The following is a 25,824-nucleotide window of genomic DNA, read 5'->3' on the forward strand; positions in this document are numbered from 1 at the left end:
GAATACTGACATGAAGTATACATTTTGGCGTTCAGCATTTTCGCAGGCATCAACTGTGGCCTGCCCCTGAGCATTCAGTAAGGTTCCCGCAGTGGAGCCTGACTTTTTTTTGCTCTTTTTGTATCTGTAGAGAACTTTTTATTGTCTTTTATTCTAGTAGTCAGCTTGATCTCTATCCCTGCCTTGGCTTTCCTTGTCTTGTATCTGTAGGCCCTGGCAACACTGGTATATTTCTCTCTGGTTGCTTAGTCATTCTTCCATTGCTTATATGCTGCTTTTTTTTCTTTTTCAAAAGCTCTCTAATATTCTTGTTGAGCTAAGTGGGTCTCTTGGCTCCTTTTGCCGTTTTTTGCCTGGAGATGGCCTGTTTTTAGGTTATGAGAATTGCCTCCTTAAAGGAAGCACCACCATTCCTGAACTTCCAAGTCGTTTAGTTGTTGGTTGCAGAGGGACTTTCCAACTAGCCTCTTGAGTCTCCTAGAATCTGCTTTCTTGAAGTCCAGGACTCCTGTTCTGCCCCAGTCTTATGGTGGATGGTGAGTCTAACCAGGTTATGATTGCTGTCTCCCAGAGTACCGCCAATCCTTAGATCTCCTATGATGTCATCACCGTTGGCCAGACCTAAATCCAGGGTGGCCTTATCCCTGGTAGGCCCTTCCAAAACCTGTATCAGAAACGGGTCATCTGTTGTTGCCAAGAAGTTGGCCGGCCTGCTGGAGGTTGCCAAGTGATCCTCCCAACAGATATCAGAGTAGTTAAAGTCACCCGTGACAATCATGTCTGTAGAGCTAGCTGCCTCAGTCAATTCTCTGAAGAACACCTGATCACTCTCCTCTTCTTGGGAGGGAGGCCTATAGTAGACTCCCACCCTCATCGGGTCTCCCTCTCATGATTCCCCTTGTATCCTGACCCAGAGGGTCTCAAGGGACACTTCCCTGCTGTCAAACGTGACCTGCAGGGAGGGTACTGCTCTTTCACATAGAGGGCTGCACCTCCTACCTTCTATCCAACCCAGTCCTTCCTGTAAAGCCTATAACCCTCAATATTAAATGCCCAATCATGTGCTTCACGCAACCAAGTCTCTGTTAACCCAACCAGATCAAAATCTTCATCAACCAGGAGGAGTACCAGTTCCTCCTCTTTATTTCCCATGCTTCTGGCATTCCCATAAAGGCACTGGAGCTGTCCCCTAGTTATGTTAGGTTTTCTGTCATGCTGCCGTTTCTGTGTTGCAAGATGTCAGTACCAATCTGGTTATCCATTTCTTGAACATCCTCCCATGTGTCATTGTGGTTAGTGGCTTTGTGTACAGCAGTGCAACCTTGTCCCCGGCCCTTGGACTTGTCTAGTTTAAAGCTCTCCTCAACACGTTGGTGACTTTCATAGTGAAGAACTTCTTCCCTCTGTTTGTGAGATGAATACCATCCCTTGCATGTAGACCGTCCCTGTCGTAGAACTGTGTACCAAGGTCAAGGTGTCCAAAGCCCACACAGTGACACCATCTCCTAAGCCTTCAGTTGACCACCTCAATGCATTCCTCCTACTGATGGCCATGGCCTCTGACCAGGAGGATTGAAGAGAACACAGCTTGTGCTCCTAGGCTCTTTAGCTTTGCCCCAATGTTCTTGTAGTCGCTCATGATCCTCCTAGGGCTACTTCTTGCAGTGTCATTGGTGCCTATGTGGACAAGGAGCATGTGGTAATGGTCAGTAGGGTGGACCAGCTTAGGGCTTCTTGCCATAACATCTCTGATCCTGGCTCCTGGAAGGCAGCAGACCCCTTGTGCAAGGGGGTCTGGATGGCTCCTTATGTTGCCCTGCAGCAGGGAGTCTCCCACAACTATCGCCCTACATTGCTTCCTTGCTGGGATCTGCTGATCCCACACAGATGCAATGTCCATTGATGGTGAGAGATCTGCATAACTGTTGTGGAGGGTTATTGGTGGGGCAGCTGATGCACAGTCCTGACGTGACCAGTTTCCATTCACTATTGGTTGGAGTATCATGGTCAGCTTAGCTCTTCTGCCCTGTCTCCATGGCATTGTTCTCAAGATGCAGGGCCTGGCAATAGGTGTCAGTCTCTGCCTTGTGTTTCCTGATTGATCCGCAGCTTGTCCACTTCCTCTTGTAGCTCCCTCACCCGGCCCTCCAGAGTCTACCGGAGTGAAAACATCCCACAAGTGGGAGTGTTCATGCCCCTGGTCCCAGAAACCAGCAGGTGTGCCAGGCACCCCCCCCCCCCCACAGTCTGGAGTCAAGGGCTGTGTCTGTGTGGAGACCAGGATGCAGCATGTGGTTGCATTTCCAGAATCAAAAGTAATAGTCTGTTTACTTGCATATTGGTTCAGTCCACACAGCTTAGACTAACCTGCAAAGATTGAATCACTTTAGCCTTGGGCTTTTTGACTGTCTGTACTTAGCCCAGTAACCAAAGTACTGAATTCGAAAGTCATCTTATTTCATATGGTTCACCAAACATATTGGATAACTTTTTGTTGATACCAATCAAAACATATCATTTGGAGATTTAAAGTTATATCTCACATTACTGTTTTTGAGCCATCCAGTCCATTTATCTTATTCTCTTTTTAAAAATCTTTTGATGGTGAATGTATGAAAATAACTGATTAAGGTCGAAAATGTTAACTAATAATATAATAAATGATAGTGATAAAATAAGTGTTAAATATAGGACTTGATTTTGTTTAAATTAAAATGAATAGGAAAACTCCCATTGATTTTTGGGAATTGATTTTGAGCCCATCAAAAAAAATACTATTGCAAATGTACTGATTTTAGTTGAAATGTACTAGTAATTTAAAATAATCTCTTATTTAGCAGGATTTTATATAATAGATGTCCTGTTACATATGAGGTTGCTTTTGTCAAATATAAAATACCAAAAATATGCAAAACAATAATATTTGTATGTTGATTTAAAAAAAGGTCCTGTATTTTTAAATATGGGTATTTTGTGTGTCTTAATAGTCCTGTATTTAGGCAAGTTTGGGAAGATCAGATTCTGTTGAAATGCAAAAAAAAAATAACTTTAGCAAGAGAAGAGAAATAACTCACACAAACTCACTCATATAAACATTTTGTATGTTTGGGAATTTTTTACACATTTTCAGTGATAGACCCCTTGTAAGCCAAGATTACTATATTATGGGGAAGCCTACCTACTCACAAATCTGCTTCTCCATTCCCATGACATCTTTGGCTGTCTTGTGTTAGAGGAAGTTTGTGAAACTTGACAAATCCTAGCAGTTGACTTAAACTAAGTCACCATTGTGTTAAAGCCATCTTGGAAATGAGTAGACCTGTCATTCTAAAGGAAAAAAAACAACTTTTGATTCTGGACATACTAGAATTTCTTTCCAGCCATTTATAATCAGGTTCTAGTGCTATTGATAATAAGCTTATCCTCAGTAGAGAGTCACACAATTAAAGTAGTTAGACACCAAAAAAGCATTTTAGACCATCCAGTCTATCCTTTGTCAATGCAGCAAGTACCCCTTTTGTTTTTCATCTAGTCTAGTTTTATATACATTCTTTCTTATGTGGATGGGTAACCTTCAAGATGCCTAGTGCTCTTCATTCATATGGAAATCAGTGCCCCATAATGATGGTCAGTATTCTTGTTAGTAGGCCTGTTCCCTGTTGGCACTTTTCTCTCCTGATATGTGCTTCATTTATTATATTTCTTTTCACAGCATTACCTGCTTCATATCTTGGGAGGAAGAGAAGATGTTTTGTTTTGCTTTCACTGCCCCCCCCCCCCCAATTCTCTCTCTCTTTCTCTTTCTCTCTCTCTCTCTCACTCTTTTTTAAACCTCTACGTCTCCTAAATGTATATATTTTTAAATTCTACATCTTTCCACAGCTCCAGGTTACATTCTTTTCCCATCAAATTACATTTTTTTCTACCTGGGTATAGTGTCTTTTAGAATTTCCTGCCTTGCTGCTTAGTGGTAGATTTTAATCCTTCCTCTTATTGAACACTTCCAGCGTCCTAAACTTGGTCTTTCTGGAATCTCATATCTGACTGTTGTTGTCTGGGATTGTATTCTTTTCTTGGCTGAATTCAAGAATCTTGTGATTACTGATTCTAAACCGATTCCCTAATATGGTCACATCTTGTATCCTTAAGATGTAAATCAAATGTTTTTTCCTCTCATTAGAACTCCTATGTTTTGGTTCAGAAAGCTTTCTTCTATGTAAATAAGGAACAACCGGGTAGTTTACATTTGGAGACTTGAGTATAGTTCAGAATAATGGTTTGAAATTTGCTTTTTGGAAACATCATTAGAAAATTAGATTTGCTTGCATTGTGCTTCAGAGGTTTCATATTAGTTCCAGAGATGACCATGTATTCAGACATCATCACTTGATTGCTCAAAGAACCAGCTAAACAATCCAGAACTGAAATCCTGTCATCTCTGTTAAAATATTCAGTGATCAGAAAACATGCAGTATCTGCAATGTCTTGACTTCTTATTCATCAGACGTGGAAATGTAATTAATTGACTTCAATTGAATTCATCAAAGCATTCTTAAACTGAGTTAATATGCAAGTTGGGCTACAAGTCCCTGATATAATTATCTCAAATTTATTTTGTTAGCTCTTTGCTATCGTGTAGATAACAGTCATAGCCCTAATATCAGATCTGAGTGGCTTCCTTGTTCGCTTCAGCGTTTGGCATTTACAGTAGCTAATTCTTAAGGGTGTGAAATTAGTTAATTATGCAGGGTTACATATCTACTGAGTGAGAGCAGCTGTCCCACCTTCAGTGGCAGTTCTCCGTATAGATCAATAGTAACATACGGCCCTATATTTGTAACAATGGCGTTATTATTCTTTTAAATCTGCTGTGTACTATTTAAATGCTGATTGATGGTATTAAAAATGGGAGCAGATGATGTGGATTGCACATAGGTTTAGTAATAGCTTTCATCATAGATGGCAAGTCTGAATTGGTATTGAATGGAAATGTTTTTCCTCCAGAGACAGTTGGAAATTAAATGGTGGTCTCATTCATATTCTTGATGTATGGTAGTATGCATTACTGAAGGCTTCATCACAACTGATACCTTTGTGAGCAGGTTTTGCACAGGTTCCAAAGCACAGAGACTGGATTAAAGGATTAAACAACCATGGAACTGTATTTTCCACGCCTGAGATTTGTCTGTTCAAGTCCAAGATGCAAAATATTCTAGTCAAGGGATATTATTGGAGACATTTTAGTAGTACTGCTAATTCTGTGTCTGTTTTAACATACAAGTAGCTGTGCAGTTGAAAGTTGCTTGCATTATGCTACAGTTTTCCTGGAAATCAGTTTTAAAAAATAGTTTAAAAAGTAAGCTGTAAATGAATATAGGAATGGCTTCTGAATGATTTTACAGTACAGAAAAGCCTCAGAAGAACACATAGGCTAATAGATTTACCTTATAAAGGGCTGCTCATGTTATTGTAAATGGCTTATTAAATTGTTACAGAACATTTCCATCTGCATACAGATTATTATGAATGGTTCATTACACAGTTAAAACTGGTCAGAGCCCCTTGCTAGAGATGCATTCGCTTTCATTTAAGGGTTGCACATTTCATTTTGAATAGCTTGTTAAACATAATGTACCTAACTATTTATAGTTTAATATGGAAGCATTTCAATAAATTAAATGTGTTTAAAGATCTGGCTAACGTGTTGCAACTTTTGCGTTCTATGAGTATGAGAGCCATATGAGAATCTAGTTAGATAAAAAAACTTGTTTATGAATCGTGCTTAAGGTTTAAAATAGTGTATCCTGGGGACTATAATATGTTAGAAACATGATTATTCTGTTACAACTCAGAATACTCTTCAAATAATATTCCTTTTCTTTTATGCTTTTCTTTCATCATAAAACTTTTCTCACTTGCTATAACTGCCTTCTCATTGGATGACAAAGAAAATGACTTCTCTGGGCTTGTTTCTATTTAGTGCACCACTGTGTTACTTACATAGCAGTAACGGGAAAAAAGTCTAACGGACTGCAAGAAATGTAGTAGTTACAGAATTGCTCTGTCCAACTTTAGTGATGACTTTCAAAGTTTCTGAAGTCTCTCGGTCAGCACATCCTCACCCGTTTCTTACCTCATTTTAGAGTTTTTGCTTGCTGGTTTGGGTAGTTTTGGTATTTTGTATGACCTAATCTATAGGGGCTTTAGTTTAGCTTTCTGTACACTTCATGCAGAGACAATAAAAATGTAAAAAGCTGACAACAGTAATGGTAAGTTGGTAAAGTTATTTGTCACCAAAGAAACTTGTTGCGGTTGAATCAGTCAACTTACACAAGTAAATTTGCCATTGACCTCAGGCTCTGTTATTTTGGGGCCTGAACCTACTGCTATTGAAGTTAATATCACTAATGAAGCATGGATTGGTTACTTGGATTTTAAACACCAATAAATAATACCCTGTATCTAGATCTAATACAGGACATGTACTTGAAAAGCAGGACTTATGTAGAACTTAGATGCCTGAGTCCAAAATTGTGATTCCCCACTCAGCTGCCATCCAGCAGTGTTGTGACATTAGATTTCCCCCTGTGCCTGAAAACTTCACTTTTACATGAACAAGGTATCTCCATTTTTATGTTACTCAGTGTTTCTAAGGCCAGTCAAAATCCAGAAACTTGGCGTTCTTCTATTCAAGCCCCGCGAGGCACACTCAGAGCCTACCCAACATATTCAGACAGAATTAGATATCATACACTATAGCTACTATGGAGGTAGCTATATTGACACAGATGGAAGAGGAAGTGAATATAATGGTTACAAAACTTGCTCAGGACTTGTAGACCAGGTCTATATTCTTCCTCTGTACTATCTCCATGTATGTCTTGGCTCCTAACACAGGGTTTCTGGATTCTACTCCAGGGACCAGACACCTAAGCCCTGTCTTTTAACTTTTTTGTGATGCATTTTTGGTTTATTTCTTTATGTATGGATCGATTTATTTGATTTACATGCAGCCCTTCCCAACAGAGAGTCAGGGTAGTTTATAGTAGGAGAACAAAATAACTTCTAAAACAGGAAAGATTCTTATAGAAAAGGAAATATATAAAATCCAACTAAATCATATCCTAGCCTAGCTTTGTTTGCTAAATGCCTGTCTAAATGGGAAAGTTTTACAGCACTTCTGAAAACGTCTAGGCTTGCACTATGGTGGGTCTCAACAGGGAGGGAGGTCCAGAGCTATGGGGTAATATAACTGAGTTTGAGCTCCAGGATGCCCTCCAGTTCTCATTCACCTACCACACTTCTGATGTAAATATTTGGATCAAAAGGGAGGCTGCTTAATGGATCCTATAGTGATCCCCCATTCTTCTAACTCCAGCAAATCACTCCTGGACTACGCTGGTCTCAGTCCTGCCCTTAAGCTGAGTGGGCACCTGCTTACACCATGCCCATGCCTCACACCAGTTACCAGTTAATGACTTAGGTGGGCAGTTGCCCCAGTCTGATACCAGACTTTTATACCCTTGTTGGAGCCTCAGCCCTCCCAGCTTCAGCCCCTTTTCTCTTGCTGGTTCCTTTAGCTTAGGTCCACTGTGCCAGGCCTGGCTTCTGTCCTAGCCCAAATCTTACCCCAAGCAGGGCACAACCTGAGGGAGCATAGGCCACTCATCCCTCTAGGGCTGTCTCCACCCTGCCTCTGGTGCTGAGCCTGCTGTGGCTCCATCTGGAGCCCAAGCCCCCATCTTGCCCCTCTAGGACTATCTCTGCCTTGCCTTGGGCGCTGAGCCTACTTGGCTCTCTCTGGGCCCCTGGCTCTGGTGTCTGTTGTTCTGGGCCCTTGGCCTCTGTCTCTGTCCCTGTGTCCCCCTGGCCTGGCTCTGTCCTCCCTGGGTACTGGCCCTCATCCAGTTCTGGTCCAAGCTAGACTTCAGCCTTTCTTTCTCTTGCTCTAGGCTTGGATCTCCCCCCAGGTCTATGCCCTGGATCCAGGCTTCTAGCAGGGGTCTACACACTGGAGTGCTCCTGGAAGTCCACCATGGGTTAAACTACCAGGTGCCCTTCCATGGGTTAAATCTCCAGGCACTCTTCAGGCACCTTGCCATGACCTCTGCTCATTTCCCTTTCAGCCACTCCCATACCACCGGTTAAAACTGTAACCCTGGAGTAAGCTACCTGCCTGTATAACAGCTTTCCCTTACCCCAGGAAATATTCTCCTGTAGGGCACCATCACTCTGTTCGCCTTCCTTAAGTCAGCCCCAGTGCCAGATACAAGAGTTTCTGTATTCCCCTTGCTCTGGAGCTCTTGCCTCAGCAGCCCCTGGGACCAGACTGACTCTTGTGGCTCAGGGCCTGTGTTTACATGGTTCCTTGCCCCTTGTGGCTCCCTGCCCCTTGCTGGTGACATGTCCCCCTGAGCTGCCACAGGTGGTTCCTGATTCACCCTGCTGGCTCAGTCTCAGGGTGATTTACTGCTGCTGGACCCTGCTGTACTCCTATCAGTGATGTACTGTGGGCCTCTGGTGCCCACGGACCAATGCTTGCATTTGCACCCCCCTTGTCCCCGCTGTCCTTTGCACCAGGAACTCCTCCGCTCCCACCCCAGCCCTGTTTGGTTACCTGTTTCAGCCGGGAAGGAAATGAAAGTCTCGGCACACCAGATGTTGGGGGAGGGGTGGCGGCAGGAATTTCCGGCCAGAACAGGTAAATAAACACCCAGCCCTCGGGGCAGGTTAAACAACAAACATGGCCAACACCCATGGGATAGGAACTTTGAAGGGCCTGACTTGTGCCCCATTCAGGCAGGAATGGGGGCCCTGGCCCCCGCCACTAGTTCCTATGCAAGGGTATAGTCCATGGTGCTACTGCAACCTATATAGTTCTGTGGTAAGTACTTTCCTCGGGTAACTCCCCCAGTACCTGTGCCCTACTGGCTCATATTAGACACCTTTTCTCACCTATGGCTCTCTCTGCTACTCCTTCACCCTTAAAGTAACAGCAGACTTTGGCGCTCTGTCACAGGTGAGTACCAAGAATAACCTCCCACATTTTTTTGCCAAGCACCCTTGGAATATAGATATTACTTGCAGGTTCCTCTTGGCTGACCTTAAGGATGACAATAGAGTATAAAGAAGAAGATGGTACCTTAGGCATGTTGGGCCCAAATTGATTAGGACTTTATAGATCAAAACTGACAACTTGAATTGCACCCAAAAAACCTAGTGGGAACTCCACAGTGTCATTTCTGGAGTACTGGAATGATGTGCTTCCGGGAACCCACCCCCATCTGAAGGCAGGTCACTGCAGCTTATGGAAGGTTTTCAGTTTGTCCCCAATGCAGTCTCAAGTTTTGTAGGCTCAATTTTCACTTGTAAATAATTTTGCTTCCATAATATATTATTGTGCAAGTATTAATCATGGGAAAGTAACCAGAAGTTACAAATAAATGCATATTTAGGGGGATTCAAAGGCACACTTTAGAATTCAGATCCCAACTCCTATTGATTCCCCTGAATTCTTTAATAATATATTTTATTTCCCATACTTTCAATTCCTGACTATAGGCTCTTTTATTGCGGTTGTAGTTATATCCTTTCTCTTCTTCTTACCCTTCATCTTGTGCTCACACCAGCCACATAACATAAAAAGCCATTGTGTGGGAAGAAGCATATATTTATCAATAAAAATTTCATGCAAATTACAATGGGGATTCAAATGATAAATTTTTTCTCTATACTTTACAAGAAATGTGAGCTCACACAGGCCACGAACCAACTGTAACTAGCTTCTTGAGAGATACTCATCTTGCTTAACTAGTGAAGAAAAGCTTAATCTTTGATCAAAGAAAATAATAGTTATTACTAGAGCAGTCAGAGAGGAAACAAAGTCTTTGAAAACAAATTCAATTATAGCATCTATTTAATGGAATGAGATTGGTCAAATATGAAGAAACTTTGTAATATGTAGTTGAATATCATTAATTCCTTTGTATAAAATCTGGTTTGAGATACATTAGAGATAAAAGATACTTGTTGGGTCCATTCTCAGAATAGGTCTGCAGGTATTTCCTAGTAAGGGGCACTGGCAATGTGTTTGTCTCCCCTGCTTCTACTTACGGCCTTTTACAGAGTACACTTCGCGCCCACATCCAAGTCACTGATGAAGATATTAAAGAGTACAGGTCCAAGGACTAAATCCCGTGGAACCCCACTGCCCACATCCTTCCAGGTCAATACCAACCCATCCACTACCACTCTCTGGGTGTGACCGCTAAGCCAGTTTGCCACCCACTGGACTGTGTAAACATCTATGTCACAGCCTCTTAATTTATTTATGAGAATGGGATGAGATACCATATCGAAGGCCTTCCTAAAATCCAAGAAAATGACATCCACCTGTACTCCTGCATCTAAGCATTTTGTGACCTTGTCATAAAATGAAACCAGATTGGTCAGGCATGCTCTACCTGCTAGGAATCCATGCTGGTTTCCCTGCTGCATTATTTTTCCCACTGGACTCCCACAAACATTATCCTTCATAATCTTTTCAAACACCTTTCCAAGGATGGAGGTGAGCCTGATTGGACTATAATTACTTGGATCCTCCTTCCTGCCCTGCACGTTGGTGCTTTTCCAGGCTTCTAGGACCCAATCTGAGCACCACAAGCATGCAAACAGCCATGCCAGTGGTTCTGCTATAACACTGGACAATTCCTTCAGTACCCTCGGATGGAGCTCATCTGAGTCTGCTGCCTTGAACACATTCAGTCCATACAAATGACTCTGCACCAAGTCAGTGTTGACAGTTGGAGGGCTGGTGTCTCTCTGATGCCTGTCTAAGAACTCATTAGGAGATTTATCTTGAACCCTGTTCAGGATCACTGAACCAAAAAATTCATTGAATAGCTCAGCCTTATCCTCCCTGTCTGTCACTAATTGCTCCTTCTTGTTCAGTAGGGGTCCTATGCTGCCCTGCACCTTCCTTTTACTCCCTACATACCTAAAAAAAAAGACTTTTTGTTGTCTTTAATTTGTGTTGCCAGCCTCAGCTCTGTAGTTGCTTTGGCTTTTCTAACTGCCTCCCTACAAGTGCAGGCTAAGTAGGTATATTCCTCCTTGATAGCTTCCCCCTGATTCCACCCCCTGTATGTCTTCTTTTTTGCTCTTAGGATCCCCTGGATTTCCCTGTTTAGCCAAGGAGGTTTTATTGTGTGATAAAAAGTGTGAATTTGTCACAAAGAAGTTCCTCATTAAATGTGGAGCTACTATGTTGTAGCTATGCATCATGTGTTAATTTGAACACCCAGCATGCTACTTTAGACCCTTCATCAGGGAGAAGGAGACATTGGATGCATCTACATAAAATGCTTACTGTGCATTAGACTGTTCTAATGTGCAGTAATACATCACTGCCTACACGTGTACAGCAGATACTGTGTAGTAGATCAGTCTAATGTGCCATTTTATAGTACCTGTAAATACAGGGATTAGAAATCAGTGCATTAAACTAATGTGCTGAAGTGTACTTGTAGATACTGACTGGGAGCAAGTTCCTCCTGGTCAGACTAGGTAGCAGGGGGCCACAAGGGGCAGGGTAGCAGAGGGCAGGAAGAGCTGTCCGACTCGGCAGGATGCTGCCTTCCAGCCACTTGGAGATGAGGACCTGTCTCAATCTCCATGTGGCTGGGAGGCAGGTGCCCAGCAGCCAGGACAACTCTCCTCAGCACACGGAGATTGGGACCCATGCCCCCTGCCACTCTGGTGGAGCCTGGAGCTCCCCCTGGCTGCCACATGGGGGCAGAGCAGGGCAGGAGCTGCCCTGGACTGAACTGCTTCCATGGGAAGTAAATTTGCTCCCAATGGGTGCACATTCAGATATGTGCAGGGCCCTAGCTTAATATGCCTGAAATTTCTGTGTAGAAAATTCAGGGCCCATTAATTGCACATGTAGATGCACCCCCTGTTATTAAGTGACAGAGAGGTGGGAAGAATAGCAAGCTCCCTGATGGCTTACCTCATGGCAAGCTGTCAGGGGGCGCATCTACACAAGATGCTTAATATGCAGAAGACTAATTCTACTGTGCATTAACATGGCAGGCAAAACCCACATTAATGCACAGTAAATTTAGTCTAATATGCATTAATGTCACTAAAAAAGCATTTATTTGTGCTAATGCACAGTAGGGCAAATTATGGCTCATTAATTTAGTACCCGCCGTTAAAGGTACTAACCTTAATGCACCATAATTATGGTACATTAATGAATATGTACACATGCCCAGGGCGATTTGCCCTGATGCTGCCCAGTGGCTGTGGCTGGGACTGACCAGGGGGCAGAAACCTCTTGCTTAGCCCTTGCTGCCCCTATTGTAGCACAACAAAAATAATATCTAGAGGGGCCCTGAGAATTTGAAGTGGGCATTTGGGGGATTTTTTGGTTTAACAACTGCCTGTGAAAGAAGAGGATTGGACTTGATGACCCGAAAGACACCTTCCCATTCTGTGTCTCTATATTGCTCATTTAGTGTCAATGACAAGTCTGAGATTTCCTAAGGAATACCATCTGGTAGCCAGACTCTTGTTGTTTTCTTCATTTATAAAGAGAGGTAGTTAGGTACCTTAGTATGAAGTTAGACAGAAGGCAGAGCAGGCAGCACTAACTGATTCATGGGCATACATTTTTGCAGGCAGTGGTATACTTTGTTAGACTAAGTATCTGACAAAGTAGGCTGTTGTTTACAAAATCATATGCCTCTTTAAATGAGTCATTCTGTAAGCACTAGCCTGCCCTATCTTTATTTATAATGTTGCTCAGAACTTGGCTTGCTCAGTGAACTGCCCAAATCTTTGCCATTTTCTTGCTCATCACTCACCTTACTTACTCTTAACAGTACACTGCTTGACTTCCTACTTTCCCTCTGTGGCTGCGTTCAGATTAGTGCAGCCACGTGGTATGTGGTGCTGCAGACATGTGCAGTGGCATATACCACACATTCAGCAGTTCTCTGAGCTGCAAGGGAGCAGTCCAGGGGTCAAAAAACCTGCGCAAAAAAACAAAAGTGGAGCGGTGCACACAGGAACAGTGTGCGCTACTCAAAATTGGAGCCATGCTCTGGCTGTGGGCCAAGCTCTGATTGGCAGGACTGCCACAGCTGCAGCCCCCCAGGACTCCAGGTAAGGCTGCTGGGGCCAGCCCAGTAATGGCCCCAGCCTGCCCTACCCCACCCAGGGTAACCTGCTGGATGCCAAAGGGCACATGGCACAGGTATTCCTCAGGAACAACAGGGACAACTAACAATGGCACAAGGTGTCCTTCTGCTAGTTGTCCTTGGGAAACCAAACATCTATGTTGTATGGAGGCAGCCTACAAGACTGTCTAAAAATTGCTATGGAAGTTCTTTCTGACTTATTCAGCCATGTCATCTCGAATCCCTATGTAATGTTTCTCTTGTTTCTGCCTTTCACAAGATGAAACTTAAGCTTATCTTCACCTTTAAGGCCCTATGCAAACTTGCCTTTCAACTTCCTTCTACGTCTCCCAGATTTTTCCTGCCATTCTCTTCAACATATTCTTACTGTCTCCTTTTGTGATCTTCCAACAGTTTCCCTTTCGTGTATTTCCTTCAGCTGTCTTCAACCCTGCTCCAAATCTCCGTAGAAAATCCATTCCATCCAAGAGTTATGCTTTTCCACAAATAAGCTTTTCTAGTACCAGACCGTGTCATGTGCTGGCAGATTCCATGATGGATATGCTGGTACAGGTGATGAGTTTGATTATGCTATTTCTATCTTACTAGCCAATTGCCCGTCAAAAATGATGGGGGATAGAGAGGGGAGGGGGCTGGGATGGAGTGCCGCCACCTAATGCCCCATGCTGCTGCTCTTCTGCCTCTTGCAAGGAGCGGGGTGGGGGAGCCGAGGCCAGCAGCGCTCCACCCTCTGTCTGGTCCTCAGCATGGCTTCGGAAGCATGGCAGCGCTCCCCCATGGTTGGAGCACTCTGGCTATTTCTGTCAGCCAATGAGAGTGTGAATAAAGTGTTACAGACAGACGGACAGACTTAGGCTTTTATAATATTAGAATTAGGATCATCTTTGTGATGTGCAATTTATTTGTTTTTCCCCCTTCCTTCCTCATTTATACCATCCTAATGCCTCTTCCTACTTAGTTGGCACATCTACTTGAGATGCTTAATGCACAGTAGCTTAATACTACTGTGCAGCAGCGTGTCAGGGAAAAATCATGCTAATACACTACTGCACAGTAGTTTTAGGCTACTATGCAGTCAGCATCACAAAAAAATAACATGCATAAGTGCTACTGCACAGTAGCATGAGTTACTGCACATTTAGTCAGTACTTCATTAAGCAAGTACTAAATTAAATGTGCAGTAACCACTGTGCATTAATGAATGTGTAGATGAACCCAGTGTTTACTACTTATACTCCTTAACTATTTGCATATTATTCAGATACTCCTTACTTGTTTAATTTAACAGTAATATTTTTCATTCTTTCTGTCTAGAATTTTATGCACCCAAATCCCATTACTATTCCAGCAGAGATGGGTACTCATCTCCTTTCAGCTTCTTTGAAAATTTTAGCTTTAATCTTTTTCTTTGCACGTCACCCTCTCCTGCTGTTTACTTAGTCTCACATATACTTGCCTCAATTTTTTATTTAGATAACTTGAAAGAGTAAGGCCAGAAAATCAATTATAACACTAAATTGACTTTTCAACTTATGTAAAGGGAAATTCAACAAATAATATTACAGGGTATTAGTTACAGTTTTCTTTCTTTAAATTTGTGTACGTTTCCCATGGACTCAGAATAATCAGCTGAACACTTTGCCTTCCAAATTCTTTTATTATTCAAATATAACTAACATATTTGGTTTACCATTTATATTCTTGTTTCCAAACAACATGGCTCATCAGTTGTGCTGATCAAAATGACAGCTTCAAGAGTGGCAGTAAAATACTTATTATTTTAACACAGGTAAATGGAGGATGTTCTGTGACCTGTTTGAATCATGGCTGTCCTACTACCTGCTGTGGCTAAGAAGATAGCTGAGAGTGAAAATAGCCCAGCTTTGCAGTAAATTTGTTTCAATATAACAGGCTGTACAATGTTCTGGGATGAGTTATGTTAACATCCTATAATACGACACAACAGGATGCATTCATGAAAAAAGGAAAGTACCTACTATTACTTCCAAAATTTTTCTGATTACAAGTTCTCAGGCTGAAGGACACTGAAAGTAGGCATTTCAGGGCCTGCAGGTTTCTGCTTCTTTCAGCACCTTCATTGATTTCTGAACTGGAATATATAAGCACACTAATTAGGAGCTTCTATTGAGATACCCTCTTTGATTTTTATTGGCAAATCATTTAAGTTATTAGTCTTCCCTGTGAGGACAAACAATTAAATTAATTGCAGGAAAGGTAATAAACTATTGGTAAATACTTAGCATGGGATTAGTTTTCAAATAATTAAGAATAATTGCTTATTTTAGATTACTAGATGACCATCCTCTGGTTAACAGTGGATAGTTCATTAAGATTACTATGTAAAATTATTTGGCATGGAGACCTATAACTCTAAGATGATAATGGTATTCCCCTAATACAACATAAACATATGGAGACTAGTGACAAATCAGTAACAAATCAGAGTCAAATTTGTCTCGTTTCCTTTGGGATATATTAGGAAAATTTCTGCTAATGTTAGTGAAGCTACTTCCAGATTTACAGTAGCCTAATTGAGATCTGTATTTGCTTTTTAATGGCAAGAAATTTCTTTTTTATTATTCATAATAGGAGAATTAATTATATTTTCCCCCACACTGGGTTCAGTATTATAGGCACTTGCAAGGCAATATGGCTGTGTTTTTTAAACTTTTAATGAGTTTTTAATTTTGGAGCTAATATATCAAAATCTATTATTTGAGATTCCCAAGCATTTATGAAAAAGAACACATTTTTATATTTTCCCTCTCAGCTCAGACTGTTTTGTTGGTATCTTTATTGTTCTTACTTTAAGCAGACATTAATACTCATGAGGAATTTTCCTGAATTAAATATGCTTGTGAACAATTTGTTTAATTGTTTGTAGTGCATATATTTAATATAGGTATGGTTCCAAGATTTAGTAATAGGATCGATCCACTGGCTCCATTTACTGTGTGTCAGTTTTCTTTTAATCAGTAGCAGCAAAAGATCTATTTACTTCAGTCTGACCAGAACCTTTTCTTTAAGACCCTATTTTTTATGGCCTGTTCCTGATTCTTTACTTCTTTGATAGTTTGTATGCATCTAAACAGTTGCATTAGCTTCGGGGCTATTACTCTCAAGAGTAATTGTTGTAAGAAGGCAAACCTATCTTTGCTTATAATTAGCCTTCACAAGTCCTTCAGGGACTTAAAAAAATAGAACTTCTGTTTACTTAAGTGACGTATTTTTCCCACCATAGTAGTGCTGTGTAGGTGTGTGAGCAGCTGGCCTTGAACAAAGTCTATAGTGACTGCACCTGTAATATTGGTGATGCCATTAAGTGTACTTGCTCTGTTGTATTTTTGTGTTTTAGAAGAAGGCCCCAGCTGAACTTTCTGACTTGCATTCAGGTAGCCATGGATATGCCTTTGTTCTACTATGGCTATTTCCCATGCTTAGAGACCACTCCCAGAGGGTGATAATTGATGGGATAGCCTCATCCTAGAGAGCTGTCTCCAGTGGTGTCGCCCAGGGATTGGTGCTCAGACCCGTGCTTTTTCATATGTTCATTAATGATTTGGATGAGGGGGTGCAAAGCTCAATGATTAAACTTGTGGATGATACCAAGCTGTGGGGAAACATGGGCACGTTGGAGGTTAGGGTCAGGATGCAGGATGACCTTGACAGACCAGACTCATGGGCGGAACGGAATCAGCTGAGATTTAACAGGGATAAGTGCAAAGGCCTTCACCTTGGTAGGAATAACCATCACCACAACTACATGATGGGTGGTGGTCCATTGGCTAGCACAGCATCTGAACGACACCTGGGGGTCACAATCAAGTGGAAGGTGAATATGAGCCAACAGTGCGATGAGGTTGCCAGAAAGGCAAAAAGAACTGTGGCATGCATCAGCCGATGTGTGGGGCCACGGCAGGGGACTGGACTTGATGATCTCACCGGTCTCTTCTGGTTCTATGATTCTGGGCTATGCTGGTTGCCACATGGGACTGGGAGGGAATCCTGCCTCTCATTCCCTACCCATTTCTGCTATGTGTCAGAAGGTTTTTTTCTTTAAGCCTTCCTCCGAGGCATTGGGTGTTGGCTGCAGCCAAGCTAGGAATTTTGACTGGAGCGTGCCAGTGCTCCTGCTGAGACTTAAACCATATTTGGAATCAGGAAGGCATTTCACCTCATGGTCAGATTTGGAAGAGATGTGGGTTTTCTGTCTTCCTCTGCAGTGGGAGGCATGACCCTCTATCTAGGATCCCTTGAGTGTACATTAAAATTTTACAGAACACCTCCAGTGATGGAAGGTCCACAAGCTTCCCTAGGCAGCCTGTTTTACTGCTTCACTGTTCTAATGGTGAAGAGGAATTTCCTGATATCCAATATGAATCTATTTTGTTGCCACCTCAAGCCATTGGTCTGTGTCCTATGTAGAAGGATGCTAAGAAAACATGTAGAGGTCCTCCACCTCTTTATGACACTTAGAACACAAAAATATTTACCCTGGTATAAGGAGAAGTGATATTATGAACCTCTATCCATAAAACCATGACACTTCTATCTACTTTGTCAAAGGCTATACATCTGCAGTGCTTTGGAGCTAGTTGCAGTAGAGGCTTCTGCCTCAGGTGAGGTGAGGAGAGAACGGGGGAATGATACAAAATAGAATTGTGTGAGAGAGGAGGGGGATACATTTTTTAAAATATACCTGTTAGATTGTTACACATACTTTAGGACGGAAAGTCAAATACAGAGATGCTAACATGGACTTAAGTGTAAGAGCATGTACTATTTGCTTAAATGTATTTAAATTTGCATGGACACATATGTATTTACTTAATGTATCAGCTGCTGTTGAAAAAGTGGTCCTGTATGGCCTACAATGTCATAACCAGTATGTGTAGTGGCAAATATAGTATAAAAGAACGGTCTGTTGTAATTTCTACCATGGCTGCATGGCTGAAAATATAAGCTTTAAATCTTCAGAATGTTCCCAAGTTGCAGCTCAGTTACAGTCATGACATTATTCTTTGATCGTGTTTCATGTGGTCCTTGTAGTAAAGGGTTTTTTTCCAGATGATGCTATCTGTTTCTGTTGGGGTCTTTAAGTTACAAATAAGTGTCGGCAGAAGAATAATGATCAATTCTGAGTCATGAATAAAAAGAGCTTAAGCATTAACCATCTGAGGTAAGTGTCACTCAGTGAAGTCTTGTGTCTCAGACAGACACCTTGATCACTCATGGAACTGAAGCACACTTTTAACTGAGTTACAACATTAAGAATCCTAAAATACTTGATGTAATTAATTTTTTTATCCATCTTTACTGCTACAAGGTTTTGCTTGGGAAATCATAGAGTCGCAACAAAAGACTTCTCAATTTTTTGTTTGCTATCTGCCTTAACCCATTATCCTACTCTTAAGTAGCAATAGGATATATTTGTTAAAGAAGTGATGTGTTTCAAAATAGAGTATAGTAGATGTCAGGCTTGGTAGTATTAGGATAAAGATGTGTTAAATGTTAATGATACCTTTGAAACAGGTTAATTATTGAAAATATTTAAACTGGCTTAAATAACAGGAAGGAAATAATATAATTTGTGGTCTGATATAGGAATAACCATATAACAATATAATATGTGTATGTATCACAGGTAATTGGTATCTATAATATTCACTGAGATCTATTTCTACTTTGCAATTTTAAAAAATATCTAGGTATGTGATCCCAATGTTATGCAAACACGTGTTCGCCATGTGTTAAGGTCTCCTTCAAATGCCAAGACTTGCCCAGAAGATTCACAAATGCAACCTTGTGTTCTCAATCAAAATTGCTTCCAGTATCAGTACAATCTGACAGGTAAGCATAACTGTGATTCACCTGACAAGTGGAAAAAGTAATCTTTCTCACAGACTTTTTACTATACATTTACAAAGTCTGAAGAGACATGACAACTTAAGGTACAATATTAAACTGTGGTTCTAGTCTTAAATATGGCTTTGCCTATAACACTCTACCGCTCTGCAAATCTGCTCTTTGGGTGTATTTACTCAACTACAAGATGAGGTTTTTTTTCCCCCAATCAGCATGGGAGGAAAAGCCCCTCATCTTCCATTCACATACATGGAAAACTCATTAAATACATTATCTATCTGTCGGTGTTAAAAGCAGCATATGCTCAGCCATGGAAACTAACTATGAAGTTGATTAAATGCAGCCAACGGTGAGCATGGCTATAATATACATGTGCTACATTGGACAAACTTGCTGATAGGAGCCTCTCACAAGGATAAATTAATACAGCCCGTCTGAGTCAGATATATGGTAATGCCCATTAAACACAGTCCCCCCACTGCTGACTTTTTTTCCAAGTCATGATGAGCATATATTTTGACTTCCTGTTCATTCCAACAGCTGAGCTATGTCCTTCTTTCCTATTTCCACTTATTCCTGTTTTTTCACCAGCCTTAAATGCCTGGCAAACACCATGAAATGAGCTCCTAATAGTTCTCCCAGAATCCTTCTGCCCCACCCCCCTCAGCCTGTCACATGATTAGTGTGGCTTTGCACCCACCCGAGGTGGAGCTGGACCAGGTTGCCCCATGTCTCATTTGCTTATAAATTTTTGGAGCATCTCAGGACTCATGGCAAGAACACCCCGTTCCAGTCATTACTGGGGTCTAATTAGCATGTGGCTCCTTTGTAGGGGGTCTACATACTTAGCAGTGCCAAGCTATGGCGTTACCATAGCTTGAAATGCTGCCGACTGCTGGGGCCCTGCTCAATGACCTGTGTGTTAAAGCAGGGGTGAGCGAAATACAGGCCATACTTAGCAAGTGAAATACCATGATCACTAATGCGATTTTCCTGGTGGCTGGGGATGACCGCTTTCTTGACATGAAGTAGTACTTGCAGAAGTAATGTATAGTTAACCTCCCACTTTATTTCCAGTGGGAAGATCTGGGCTTTTGCCCACTTTAGGAACATGGAAGACTCCTCCCTAGCTTGCTCCTGCATCCATATGGCTGCGAGCATGCAAAACTCAGGGGCATCAGGACCCCAAACCTCCGAGCGTGGGCCTGCACATAGAATGCCAACCGAGTGATTAGAAAGCATCTGAAGCCCCAGGTGGGGTGGAGGCTGTTTGCCAGTAGTAGGGCCAACATGTGGTTTTTGAATGACTCATGGATTTGGAATTGATTGGGCTGATTGGCTGTGGAACACAAAACATTTTACTTAAAAAATTGGCCTGCCAATGGATTTTATCCCTTGGGTGTGCAGCAAGGCTGGGGTGGCACAGTGGCTGGACTTGCTTCCCAGCAGCCTCAGCAGCGATGGCTGCTGCTGGCACTGTAGATACTGCTGCCGGCCCGTTCACCCTGTGTCCGCCACTGGATGAAGCAGGCATGCTGGGGTTCAAGATGAGTGTTTACTACTTGAGCTATCGCTGCAGCTGCACTATAAATTAACAAGAATGGGATGGAATCTGTTCTTGCACGAGAATTATTTAAAAGTGAATTGTTGACAAAATTCTAGTTGCAAGGAAATGTTATAGCTGGGCAATCCTATTGAAGAGGATAGTACCCAGGTGAAAGCAGTGGTAAAACCTGAAAGCAATATGGGTTGCATAGAAACAAATGAAGGCAAAATGCATTTAGAAACTTATTTACAAATGACTGGAGCTGGTTGGAAAATTCCAAAATACAAAAAGGAGAAACAGGGGGGAAAAAAGTCCTCTTTTTAACCATCTTTGCCAGTGCTTATATATATTAAAAAAACCACAGAACTCAGCTTCACTTTTAGATCTGTGTTTCAGTTTTCAGGAGTAACAGGAAAAAAAGATATTTTGAAATATAACTTCAGCGTATTTGAAATGAAAGCTACCGGTAGACAAACATGCAGCATCATGGTACCTCTTTTATAGTCATTTTTCAAATAACAATACTTTATTATTCTTCATTTTTATTGGTAGCAAGGACAGCAGAATACATATTTTTTCTTTCAGTTTCTTCTTTGATATAAAAAAGGAGCTTCAAAGCTCATGGTAGGTCAGGTAAATGTTAAACATTATTCTGAATAAGGAAACATACAAGGGAGAATGGAAATATCACTTTCACTTAAGACAGAGCTCTGTTTGAGATAATGCTGAGCATTACTTTGAGAGAACAAATAGCTTAAAATGGAGTTGCACTTGAGAAACTTCTATGGCCACTTTATCAAACTGAAATTTTACTTCAGGCTAATAATATGGCCTTGTAAATGTGCCAACTGTTTTTTAAAGATATACTTTATCAGCATTCAACAGTTTTCTACATACTCTGATGTACTGCTTTTGTTAATGGATATCTGAGACTTACTTTTTAGAACATTTTAGAACGTTTATACTTTTTTATCTGTTTTGTTTCTCATATGAGCTCACAATCCTAAAGCTGCACATTAAACAGTGATAACCACGTCATGGAGTAAACTGAGGTATAATGAAGTGCAGTGGTCGTTTGCTTTAATAAATATAATTATTGTGTATTTTTAGACTGGAGTACATGTCAACTGAGTGAAAATGCAACCTGTGGACAAGGGATTAGGAGCCGCCTTTTGAGCTGTGTGCGCAGTGATGGAAAAACAGTGCATATAAACCACTGTGACCAGGTGAAGTTTACAAATGCAGCAGAGAAATCTGTTAAAGATTAATGTATGCATTGGTTATAGAAAATTGCAGTTCTCTGACAAAGCTGCCTTTGGAGGTCTACATTTAACATTTGCAAGTCATGGAAGTTTGTGATGATCAATCCTGGATTTTGGAAGTGGTTAAAAAAAAGGGTGGGGGGGGGGACCAGAAAATAAGAGTCTGAAAATGATAATGTATGCTAATTGAATGTATGGCTTCTTTTCACTACTCTAAAGTTGGATTTCAGTGATAGGGTAATGTTTGCATATTTGCATATTGTGGTACTGTGAGATCCTTTAAGGCTGCATGGAGTGCCACACAATAGTAGCACTTTGTGTGCAAAAATCAACACAGGATTCACGTAAATCCAGATTTCAAATAGGAATCTGGTCTCAGAAAATCCTTGCCTGTTATGGTCTTTCTGAGTTCTTTGCAGCCAAAGAATTTTTCTTTTGTTTTTCCACACTGAAAAATGAGTGAAAGTAAAGGGCTGGCATTATTCAAGGCTGCCTTAAGTCTAATGCAGGGTTCCTTTAATCTAAAAAGTTTGAGAACAATTGGACTAAGAATTATGTCCTGTTGAAGTCATATGAGTAAGGGCTTGCAAAATGGAGCCTACAGTAAACAAGGCACCAGGGAAGTTATGAGATGTAAAATTGTCTTAAAATGTAATCCATTATTACTGCACCTTTGAAAAAAAATCCCTGAAAATGATGACATGAGTATCGTTTACATTGCGGTGAACAATTATTTTGGCTGGACGGCCACTTGATAAATTTTGGTGAGTTGTCGAGGGTTGCACATGCAAAATCATTTAGCAGATATAATTTTAATGAATTATAGATAAAAAAATCATATAAAAATCAAGCATCAAATATAACATTTTCATTTTATTTTTAAACATAATTTTTGTCCTCATTTATGGTTTTTTTAGTAGTGTACATAGAGGCAATTGTATAATAGCTCAAAATAACGTCTTAATCTCGTATATTGTGTGTGGGAGGGGGGCGTGTGTGTGTGTGGGGGGGCTGCCTGGGAGCCAGCTGGGGGTGGGGGAGAGAGGGATGGCAGGGGGAGCATGCAGCAGAATTCGCCCAGGAGATGCAGTGGAGGTGCAGTCCACAGCTGCCTCCACAGTGCTGGGCATGGAGCTGAGCCTGGCCCTGACTCCAGCCCTAACCTCAGCCCAGTATGCTGGGCAGGCAGGCAGAGTGGGTGGAAGGCATCCAGGACCTGGAGCTGGAGCCCCACGCAGTGGTGGGGGGCGGTGTGCTGTCCAGCTACAGCTCCCCTCCACCCCGCCTGGACTGGTGCAGCAGGGGCAGGAGCAGGGGAGGCCACTGGAGGTGGGGAGAGCCAAGCTGTATTTGGGCAGCTGCACCCACACTGAGAGTAGCCCCACTGAGAAGCTGTGCACTCTGATCAGGGGTGGGGATGGGGCCAGTGGGCACAGGCGGGAGTGCGGTGCTGGCTGTTCCGGGTGGTGCTCAGCCCTATGCAGAGTGCCATGGGGCAGCTGCTGGCAGGATGCAATCAATTGGTGGGCTGGATCCAGTCTGTAGGCCGTATTTTGCCCCTCCCCCCGGCTTACATCCTTGTAAATTTTCTAATTTTAGTGATAACCAACCTATTGTTTGTTTCCATTTTTTGTTATTTATTTATTTATAGCTGCATTTGGAAAAACCTATAAAAATGACCATTCAGTGCCTCGTGGATTGCATTGTGAATTGTCAGCTTTCCAAGTGGTCAGCCTGGTCACAATGTTCACACACTTGTGGTGTTGGAGGTAAGCGCTTTTGCAAGACTGTTTTTACCCTTTTTCTGTATCTCTCAAAGACTTACTGTGTGATAAAGAGTGTTAATAAGTGCAGCCCATCCTGCAAATATTTATGCAGAACCTTCAGAACAGGTAAAAAGAAACATACATTTATCTGCAAACTTAAGAAGGACTGGAATTGCTTCAATATGTAGTAAATCCTCAGAATATTCTTTGGATTTTTTTTTACATGTTTCATTACAATCCCATGAGGACTTTTCTATGGTGGTGTTGGATTTTTTTCATAATTAGTTTTTTTTAAATTTAATTAAAATTTGTCAGGCTATTTTTTGAATTATCCAAATATGAGAAGCAGACAGACGCGTACAGCAAAGATCATTTACTAATTTGTTCCAAAATCTGTAAATTCAGCCACTGAAGAAAAAGCCCCAAACTTTTCTTCTGAGTAGAACCAGGTAAGATAAATGTAACCTGAAAGATAAAGCTAGTGAGACTTGTACATTTTGTTTGGTTTTTTTAAATTGATACTTCCTACTCTTCTCTGTACTTCAGAACTCAAAATATCAGCACAGTTGTGTCTATAGTAACTAAAATAATAACAGTTTATGTTATAGAAAAGGCTTCTGTAAATATTCTGCCTTCTTTAGGATATGCTTAGGCCCTTACTTCATCACTGGGGTTCTGTACAGGTATATGCAGTTGAGTATGTATCTTGTACAGAGAAATGAATGTCATTAGGACTATTAGTTTTGAATGTTTTTGTATTTAATTCTTACCGTTCTGAATTTAAAAGAAGTATTATAGGTTTTCTTCAAAATACACCTATGACATTACTTTCCAAGCTGTGGTGTGCTTTGGAATTACAACACAGTTTCTAATTGTCCTAAAGATTTCAAGGTCTGTAGTGTTATTTTGAATCACATTTATTTGAGGACAAAGAAAGAATGGATTCTCAGCTTCTATGGGAGCCACTTTTTAGACGGATTTCAGAGATCAAAGCATGTAACAGAAACTATCAAAGAGCTTAATATTCAGATTAATCACATTCTTTGTCTGTTGAGCTTTCATCAGTTCAGTAAAACAGTGCTCCCTAAACTTAACATAAATGAATAATGCATAAATATTATTTAATAGCCACCAGCCATTAAGAAACTATTAATTTGAAGCTGAATTTTTCCTCCCTTTTTAAAACCTTTCTAAGGGTATTAATGTTCATGTTATTAGAAAAAATAGAATAATTTGACAGTGCACAGTGGCTTACTAGGATAAGATGAGTCACTCCTACATATCATCAAAAGCCAGTCATTGCTTCATCCTGGCTTCCACTATACAAAGAGTTACCAAAAAAGGAAGTAAATACCCCAAATACTGTACAGTAGCAAAAAGTTTTCTCTCTTGTATATGTCCTCTGTACCTTGCACAGGTAGTAAAGGGAACTGCTGTACCTTGCACAGGTAGTAAAGGGAACAAGGTATGTTGAAATTTAGGTTTAGGTATTTGGCACATTGAGTTTCCTTAGTCTCTTGAGAACCAAAGAAGTTACTTCACCTGTAGGCCAGGAATTTGCATCCTCCTCTGCAGGTTTCTTAAGTCAATTCTTAAGTCACTGGAAGCCAATTAAAAGTGAGAGGACCTGGAACTTTGAGCCCTCAGCTAATCTAACTAGGATTATAGAAGTGTTTTGGTTCCAACTCTCGCCAAGGCTAATCGCTTCATTACATCTGAATAACTCTATTCAGTATATGTTATGAGTCTTCCATATTTTTCACGTACAACACGCACCCTTTTCCCCAAAAAACAGCTGCTTGAAATTGCAGTGTACATTGTATTTAGGAAATATGATAAGAGCAGTTTCTTCCTTACAAGTAAAAATAAAAAATATTATCTGCAGTGTCTCACAGGGAGAACAATGGATAGATAACAACTCCTTAACCATTGCTACAAAGGGCGCTAACAGACATGATGGTTTGTCATAGATTTCATAGACATTAGGGCTGGAAGGGACCTTGGAAGATCATCAAGTTCAACTCCCTGCCTGAAGGGCAGGAAGTCAGCTGGGGTCATAGGATCCCAGCAAGATAAAAATCCAATTTGCTCTTGAAGGTGTTCAGTGTAGATGCTTGAACCACCTCCGATGGCAGGCTGTTCCAGACCTTGGGGGCTCG

At 41.3% G+C, this 25,824-nt stretch overlaps 1 protein-coding gene across 1 annotated transcript in view; it reads left to right on the forward strand.

Annotated features, from left to right (window-relative positions):
* THSD7B (thrombospondin type 1 domain containing 7B) overlaps positions 1 to 25,824 on the forward strand; it is a 549,335-nt gene that overhangs the window by 485,942 nt on the left and 37,569 nt on the right. The window contains exons 17-19 of the mRNA XM_019554526.1: positions 18,935 to 19,076; positions 21,748 to 21,863; positions 23,551 to 23,668. Of these exons, the coding sequence (XP_019410071.1) occupies positions 18,935 to 19,076; positions 21,748 to 21,863; positions 23,551 to 23,668 (376 nt within the window). The remainder of the gene's footprint in view (positions 1 to 18,934; positions 19,077 to 21,747; positions 21,864 to 23,550; positions 23,669 to 25,824) is intronic.

Source organism: Crocodylus porosus, unplaced genomic scaffold (genome assembly GCF_001723895.1).
Source record: "Crocodylus porosus isolate Cpor-Errol unplaced genomic scaffold, CroPor_comp1, whole genome shotgun sequence".
In the NCBI taxonomy this organism is placed as follows: domain Eukaryota; kingdom Metazoa; phylum Chordata; order Crocodylia; family Crocodylidae; genus Crocodylus; species Crocodylus porosus.